Source organism: Pinus tabuliformis, chromosome 4_2, assembly GCF_031772625.1.
Source record: "Pinus tabuliformis cultivar Carrire ecotype Pingquan chromosome 4_2, CPIR1, whole genome shotgun sequence".
NCBI lineage: Eukaryota > Viridiplantae > Streptophyta > Pinopsida > Pinales > Pinaceae > Pinus > Pinus tabuliformis.
The window spans coordinates 422,801,844-422,810,582 of record NC_142304.1 but is presented as its reverse complement, the minus strand read 5'-3'; the positions used below and the strand labels follow the sequence as shown (position 1 = coordinate 422,810,582).

The window sequence follows — 8,739 nt, the reverse complement described above, 5'->3', positions numbered from 1 at the left end:
AGTACCATGAATAAAAATTCTAAGTAGAATAAATAACAATGTAAACTTTGAAACGGAACTCTGGCCATGAAACCCTGAAAAAACATCAGAAACAGTGCTAAAAACGAAAAGTGTTGATGCTGGAATAACACCCTTTTTTTTCTTGGGTAAATTTTCAACCTGTTTTAAAAATGGCGGTGAAAACCAATTTTTTGTGCAAAAATTATCCAAAAAACACCCTCAAAACGAAAAGTGTTAACACTAGGAAAACATTTTTTTTTTTCAAAAATAAAATTTCAACATCTCGAAATAATGGCGTAAAATATTTTATCATGAACCCGAAAAACATTAAAATTTAAAAAATAATGAAAACATAAAATAAAAATAAATTCAATTAAATTAAAACAATGAAAAAACACAAAACAAAACAAAAAAGTTTAAAAAAAAATTAAAAAATTAAAAATTAAAAAAATAAAAAATAAAAAATAAAAATATATACTTAAAAAATAAATAAATAAATAAAAATAAAATAAACTCAATCAATCATAAAAATGTAAAAAAAAAAAAAAAAAAACAAAATTAATGATAATAATTAAAAAACTAAAAACAAATAAACATTATAAACAAATAAAATGGTATGTATATATATAAATATATTGTAAACCATTAAAAATAAATAAATAAATTTCACAAAAGAAAAAAATAATAATAATAATATGCAAAAAAAAAAAAAAAAAGTAAGTAAAAATAGAAAAAATAAAAACAAACTAGATTAAAAAAATAATAATAATTAAAAACTACTAAAATTAAGATTAAAATGTTGATTACTTAAAAAAATAAATATAAAAATATATATAAAAAAGACAAAAAAAAAATGTTAAAAAAAATTATCTCATAAACCATAAAAGAATTTGGAATATATATATATATATAATTAAGTAAGTAAAAATAGAGACATTAAAAAAAAACATTAGCAAAAAAAAAAATTAAAGAAAAAATAGAAAAACTAAGTAAAATTAATATTAAAAAAAAAAACACTCAAATTAAAAAAAAAAAAAAAAAAAAATATATATATAAATATGAAAATGGCGTAATATATATGTCTTTTTTTTATAATGAATTATAGGATGAAAAGAAAATTGAGGATGCTGATCGGGAGAGCAGGTACGACCGGCCTCTGTGACATGGCCTAAGCGGAGATTTACACGAACGGGGTTGCAGGCCGTTTACGGTCCTGCAGCCTCCCCCGACCCCGTTTTCCTTACTCGATCCTCGTGTCTGGGGTTTCCTTTTTTTACTTTTTTCTCCGCTCGGTTGTTCATCCCACCATTCTCCCTCAGTCTCGTTTTTACCCTTCCTTTTTTCACCCCGTTCAGGGTTTCACCCATTACCGAACGGTGCTAGGGTTCTGCAGCTGCGCCAGACAGTTAACGGCTGCTTACTGTCGCTATCCTCCCACCTGCGCGACCTGGACGGGCTATTGATACTCTACATCTCTAGCATTTGAACAACCCTAACGGTTTTTCCTTACTGTCGGTGCCGGTCCCTGGCGGTTACCTGGGTTCGAGGTAGTTTCAAGCAGCTGGCGACATGGATCTTGACGAGGTGGATTACTCGGACTCCCCGCTGGCAGAAGGCTCCATCTGGCGATCCACGTTTTCGACTTCTGGAGGTATGTACAGTGAAAGTTTGTCCGCCAGTTTTGAGGACCTTACACAGTCGACTGATCTGGCTCTTCCCACCTCTCTGCTGCCTGGCGATCCCTCCTCCTGGGCCCCTTTTTCTGCTCCCTCCCCGGCCTCCCTTGGATTTCTAGCGGATTGCTTTCAATCCTCCCCTATCGACGCTGGTCCTTCTCTTCAGCCGGGGCTTCCCCCCCTCCCCCAACAACCTGCTGACCCTCCGGAGGCCCCCTCTCCCGCCGACCCTATTCCCCCCTGCTCCCCCTGCCTCCTCTGGAAGCTACAACGCTATTCCCCCTCTCCCGGAGGCCATCCCCCCCCCCTTTCAAACCCTCTCCCCCCCGATCTCTCCCCTGGCAGGATCTAGGGCACCTGAAAACCCTAGCCGCATGTCCTCCCGTCCTTTGAAGAAGCAACGATGCTTTAAATCCAGATCTGAGGACATCATCCTGAGACTTGAAGAAGACATCCAGTGGGGAGACGCTATGGATTTAGCGGACAGAGTACTTGTAGGGCGCATCCGGGGCAGGCACTACTCAGCGGAAAAACTAAAGACTTGGGCCACGGAGATTTGGGGCCAATATCTGGCGGAAATCCCCTCTGTCCAGACTTTCGTGCGAGGCTGGTTCGCACTGAGGTTCGCAAGGGCGGACCACACGAGCTGGGTATTGTCATCTTTCTGGCATTTTGAAAAAGCTCCGGTACTCCTCAAAAGATGGACGCCCCTTTTCGACCCGGAGACTGAACAGATTGGGGTCGGGCCAGTCTGGGTCAGACTCCTGGGCCTGCCCTTACAGTATTGGTCTGAGGACATCTTCAGGAGAATAGGGAACTCTTTGGGCACCTTCATGGAATCTGATAAATCTTATCTCTCGACGGGGATGATGGCGTACGCCAGAGTTCTAGTTCATCTAGATACCAGAGGAGGCGTGCCGGAACACATCACAATACAGTGGAAATCTTTCTCGCGGAAGTAGAAGCTTGACTACGAAGGAATCCCTTATAGATGCAGAAGATGCCATCAAGTGGGACACCTCTACAAAGATTGCCCCCTCCTCCAAAAAGCCCAGCAGGCCTCCATAATGCAGGACCAGCCCACAACAGAAGGTCTTCCAGACCCTCCGGCAGCGGCAGCACCAAGAACGGAGCACAACAAAACCTCAGACACGGTGGAAGCGCCACCCGCACCTCGGCAAAAGAAGCAAGGAAAGAACCCTATCCGGCCTCCATCTCCTCCTCTGACGCGCTCAAAGGCTGCAAAAGGAGTCGTCTTCTCATCGGGTACGTCTCTTCCTTTTTCAGACTCTGCTTCGCTTCTTTCTTCTTTGAGTTTATCACTCCCCTCCCATTTGCCCCCCCCGATCCTGATTTCCCCCCCCCCATCCCCGCCGGCTCTCGACCTGGTTAAGGTCTCCCGTCCGCCTCTTCCCCCTTCACGCTCACATTATATGACTTGCCCCATCCCACAACCTTCGGGTTTATCTGCCTCCTGCTCCCTCCCCTCTGTCCCTCCCCGCTCCTTTCATTCACCCTCCCCCTCGGTAAATTCCACACCGAGGTACTCCACCCGCTCGATTGCCAAGCAGAAAGAGCTGGACGCCATTGGGCTGTCTGCGGGCCCTCTCATCCTCTCGCCCAAGCAGTGTAGAGGCAGACCCTCCTACCTCCACAAGGCTATAGAACAAGCTGGGGACGATGTCATCCATGGCAAACAGCACACCATTGAAAGGGTTCTTAGAGCAAAGGACACCCTCCCCCATCCCCCTCCATGAAGATTTTGTCCTTCAACTGCAGAGGGCTGGCCAGCCCAGAGAAAAAACTGGCCCTGAAGCGACTCTTATTCTCTGAATCGGTTGACATCATCTTTTTACAAGAAACTCTATGCAAAGCAGATTCGGCCATCTCCATCCTCGGCTCTTGGATGCCAGGATGGTCTTTCTATGCCATAGATGTCTCAGGACGCTCTGGGGGCATTGCAATTGGCTTCAAGAACTGTTCCATCAATCTGAAGAATATCTGGGGCGGAGGGGGCTTCTTGGGGGCGGACATATACTCCAAGGACCTGGAGGAGGATCTAAGAATCATAAATGTCTATGGACCTTGCCACAACAGGGATCTCTTCTGGCGAAAGCTTCTCAGCTCCCCTCTCCTCCTAGCCGAGAATGCAATTCTAGGAGGAGACTTGAATTTCTCTATGGGCTTCTCAGAATCCTGGGGACATATGGCGCAGATCGACCCGCTTTCTGACTTCTTCGAGCAGCTGCTTGAGGATCATCTCTGGATCGATATCCCCTCGGCTAAGATTCAGCACACATGGAAGAACAACCGATCTGGTGACCAAAGCCTAGCCAGGAGGCTGGATCGCTTTATTATCAAGGAGGCTTTCCACAGTAATCACCCCAGATCCAGGCAATGGGTTGGCAGTGGAGGGATATCGGATCACAGACCTATTTTTCTCGAGGTTGGAGAAAGGCAACAGAAGCACAAGGCCCCTTTCAAGTTCAATTCCACTTGGCTCCGGGACCCCTCCTATATCAAACTAATATCCGACTTCTGGAAATTACATCCGATCCCCGAGGAGGAAGATCCAGCTACTTGCTTTGTAAGAAACCTCTCTGAAATCAAGGTGCTATCCAGAGAATGGGCTCACAAGAAAAGGGAACAGGACGACCTAATGATCACCCAAGCAGAGCAAGCAATAGCAGACCTTGAATCTCAATCGGAGGGAACCTACATCTCCCCGGAACAGAAAGCCAAGTATGAAGCCCTTATCAATCAGAGATCTCAAGTTCTCAGAGACCGAGAGGCAAGCTGGAGATTAAGAAGCAGAGCCATCTGGCTCAAGGAAGGGGATGAGAATACAAAGTTTTTTCACCGATTTGCAAATGGACGGAAATCGATTAACACTATCTGGGAGCTGCAAAATGACCAGGGCCAACAGGTCCACACCTCCAGAGAACTTGCCTCCCTCGCCTCCTCACACTTCAGGAACATATACACGGCCCCGAGGGAAGCAAGCTTGCTAGAGATCATGAGAGTGGCCGAGCTCTTCCCCAGGTTCGTGGATGACGAGGATGCAGCTGATCTCACTAAAGAAATTACAATGGGAGAGCTGGAAGCCACCATTCGGGGTTTCCAAAGAGACAAAAGCCCGGGACCTGATGGCTGGTCCATCGAATTCTATCTAGCCTTCTTTGATCTTCTGGGCCAGGACCTCCTTAAAGTGATCAATCATTGTAGCCTCTCAGGAAAAATCCCCTCGGCCATCAAAGCCACCTTCATTGCTCTCATCCCCAAATCCGACAAGCTAGCTTCTTTCAATGATTTTAGGCCCATCTCGCTCTGCAACTGCCTATATAAGATCATGGCCAAAATCCTTGCGAACAGGCTCAAGCCCATTCTTTCAGCCCACATCTCCCCTGAACAATTTGCTTTCCTCCATCGCCGCCAGATCCATGAAGCTATTGGTACTGCACAAGAACTCCTCCACTCGATGCAGAGCAAGAACTTGAAAGGAATGATCCTAAAGGTAGATCTCTCCAAAGCTTTCGATAGGGCAAACCTGCTCTACATCCGAATGCTTCTCACCCACCTGGGTTTTCCCTATTTGTTCATCAAGAGGATAATGAGCTGCATATCTGATGTGCCGTACAATGTCCTACTTAATGGTTCCCCCACTCCTTTCTTCACTGCCGAAAGAGGTCTCCGGCAGGGGTGCCCCCTATCCCCTTTACTTTTCCTACTTATCATGGAAGGGCTAAGCAGATTGATAGCGTCAGAACACAGGAGGGGCAGGATTAATGGCATAAAAATCACGGAAAATTGCTCTCTCACTCACCTCCTGTTTGTAGATGATGTGCTCATCTTCTTAAACGGCAGTTTGGCCGACACCTCAGCCTTACAACTTGTATTCGACCTCTTTCAGAAGGCTACAGGCATGATCATAAATGTTCATAAATCCACCCTCACAGCAATAGGCTGCTCGCAACATGAGGTCTTCTACATAAAAAACCGGTTCCCTTTCCAATTACACCCGATGGAGGATGGGCTGAAATATCTTGGCTTTCGAGTGAAACACGGGGGATACAAAATTGCTGACTGGATATGGCTTATTGCAAAGGTGGAGAAGAGATTAAATGTGTGGTATAACAGATATCTCACCAGGGCTGGAAGACTCACCCTTATAAAGGCAGTGCTGGAAGCAACCCCAGTATACTGGATGTCGTTGGCTTGGATACCAAGAGGAATCCTAACCAGACTCCAGAAGATATGCTGCAGATTCCTATGGAAGGGGAACAAACAGGGGAACCTCTTCGCCTGGGTAAAATGGGATACCATAGCGAGGCCCAAGAAATGGGGAGGATGGGGCATAAAAAGATTGGATTTTTTCGCAAAAGCTCTGGCAGCAAAGCTAGGATGGCAACTCATCACCTCCCACAGCCTCTGGACAACAGTAGTAGTGGAAAAATATATTGCCCCGGAAAGCATCTTCGGCTGGATTCGTAGGGAACACAGGGGAAGCGGAAGACACTCAAACATATGGAAAGTTGTTCTCAATTCCCTCCCCCTCATTCGGGAAGGTCTAACTTGGAGGATACATCAGGGGAACGCAGTCCGCATAGGAGTAGACCCCTGGATTGGGTGTGGCAATGCCCATCGTCTTCCAGCACAACTAACGGCTCATCTTTTGGACCAAGGTGTCTCTCACATAGCCCATATAGCAGACCAAGAAAACTCCACTTTTCTCCAGCAGGCCTGGAAGACAGCACTAGATCTCCACATTCCGGAACAGTGGCGGCATGACTGGGAGAATTACACAGAAGCCCTCACTCAAGCACACATCAGGATAACGGAAGAAGAAGATGAGATAGTTTGGGCACATGCAAAAAATGGTTCATACACTCCTAAGGAAGGTTATCTAAAGCTCATGCGACAATTTCAGCCAGAAAATGCTCAACAGTGGTGGAAAGCTATATGGAAACTCAAAGCAGCTCCCAGAACGCGAATGCTTATGTGGACCATTCTTTTCAATAAAATTCCCACAGGCTCAAACTTGAAAAAACGATCTTTCCATGGTCCTTTCTGGTGCCACTTTTGCAGGTGTAATGAGGAAGACACTAAACATCTTTTTCTGTCCTGCCCGGTTGTCTTTGAACAATGGTCCCTCATTTCTTCTCAATCTCCCTCCCTCAATCAATGGCAAGGACAATCAATTATAGAAGCCTGGCTGAATTGGCTTGAGAATCACTCGGGCAAAGATAGGAACATCCCCCTCCTAATGTGTTGGGCAATCTGGACGGCGAGGAATCGAGCAATTTTTGACCAAAAAATCCCATCCTGGCCATCCATCAGATCCCACATCCTCGCTGATTTTGCACTCCTCCCTAATGATCCTCCACAGCCCCCTCCTCGATCCATTCTCTCGGAACACATCGACAAATCTTACCCCTGGGCCTATTTTGATGGCTCAGCACAAGCGGAGGGCTGTGGGGGAGGAGCCCTCCTCTTCCTAAGGGAAGATCACTGCTTCAAATTACAAATATACCTGGGAAGGGGCACAAATAATTACGCCGAGCTTTCCACAGCCAAACACCTTATCCACTTTGCACTTGAAAAACGTTGCACAAAACTTCAACTGTTTGGAGACTCAAAACTTGTCTGCAACTGGCTCAACAGAAAATCTATCTGCTCTGTTTTTTCTTTGAGACATATTCTGGATGAGACACACAGGCTTATAGCAGCTTTTGAAAAATTTGATTGTCATCATATTTACAGGGAGCGCAACACAAGGGCGGACCTCCTATCAAAACAGGCAGCGCAAAGGCAAGAAGAAAACTGGTTAATACAGGAAGAAGTGGATGGAACTTTCCATCAACACTATCACAGGCCTTTTGTAGATCTGCACGCTCAAAGGGAGATATAGCTATGATGACGGTCCCATCCTATCCACACAGTTTTTTGTTTTTTGACCCACAGGTTTTTTTCTACAAAGCAGCGGAGATGCAGCTGCTGTAATCAACTGATAGTCACATTACAGGCACTTTTTCATGATATCTCAGGTCACAGGCTAATTTGTTAAATCTCAGGTTTATACTCAAAGTCTCCCTCCGTGGAGTACACACATATTTTTACATGCTTTCTCTGTTTTTATGATACAACATCCATCTGAGAATAGTAACTCCCTGCGTGGAGGCAAAAACTGGTTATTTTTTGTGCTATTTGTACATGGTTGTAGTCAAACTGTGTTATTTTTGCTACTATCCGGGAGGCGGCCAGCCTCATTATGCATATGCTTAGGCATCTACAGAATGTAATTTCTTATGATCTAATAGAAATTACGACTTTTTCTACGGGAAAAAAAATATGTCTTTTCAAATGCAAAAAATAAATAAAAAACATTTACAGTTTATAAAGAAATGCGTATTTTTTATTTAAAAAACAAAAAATTAATTATTTTTTTATTAAACCTACATTTTTTATTTAAAATAATAATAATAATTTAAATATTTTTTTTTTACACAATTTTTTTTAATCAAAAAAATTATTAACTTTTTTTTAAAACAATATTTTATTTATCGAAAAAATAATAATAATAATAATAATAAAATAAAAATAAAAAATAAATATATATAGATATCATAATAATTAATAAATGAAAATAAAATAAATAAAAATAAATAAATAAATAATAAAATAAAATAAATAAATTTTAAACAAATTTCACTTTTTTATTTAAAATTTAAAAATTTGAAAAAGTTATTTAAAATAAATAAATATTTTATTGATTTTTTTATTAAATATATATATAAAATAAAAATTGGGGATGGCTTGCCTGCTCCCCCACCACCCGTGGTGGAGGGGCCCATGGCCATGCCACCACGGGCGGCGGGGGAGCAGGCGGGCCATGCCCAATTTAAAAAAAACAAAACAAAACAAAACAAAACAAAAAACAAAAAACAAAACAAAAAAAAAAAACACTTTTATAAATTTTTAAATAATTTTTTTTAATTTTAAATTTAAAAAATGAAATTTTTTTACAAAAAAATTAATGATTTGTTAAAAAAAGAAGTTTAAAAAA

The 8,739-nt window shown here is 42.8% G+C and overlaps 1 protein-coding gene across 1 annotated transcript; it reads left to right on the top strand.

Moving 5' to 3' along the window:
• The first annotated feature begins 2,743 nt into the window (after window positions 1-2,743).
• Window positions 2,744-7,584, top strand: LOC149169747 (uncharacterized). Its single transcript, XM_089425319.1, has 3 exons — window positions 2,744-2,942; window positions 3,554-4,829; window positions 5,541-7,584. Exons 1-3 carry the CDS (start codon window positions 2,744-2,746, stop codon window positions 7,582-7,584), a joined length of 3,519 nt encoding a protein of 1,172 aa, XP_089281445.1.
• The last annotated feature ends 1,155 nt before the right edge of the window (window positions 7,585-8,739 follow it).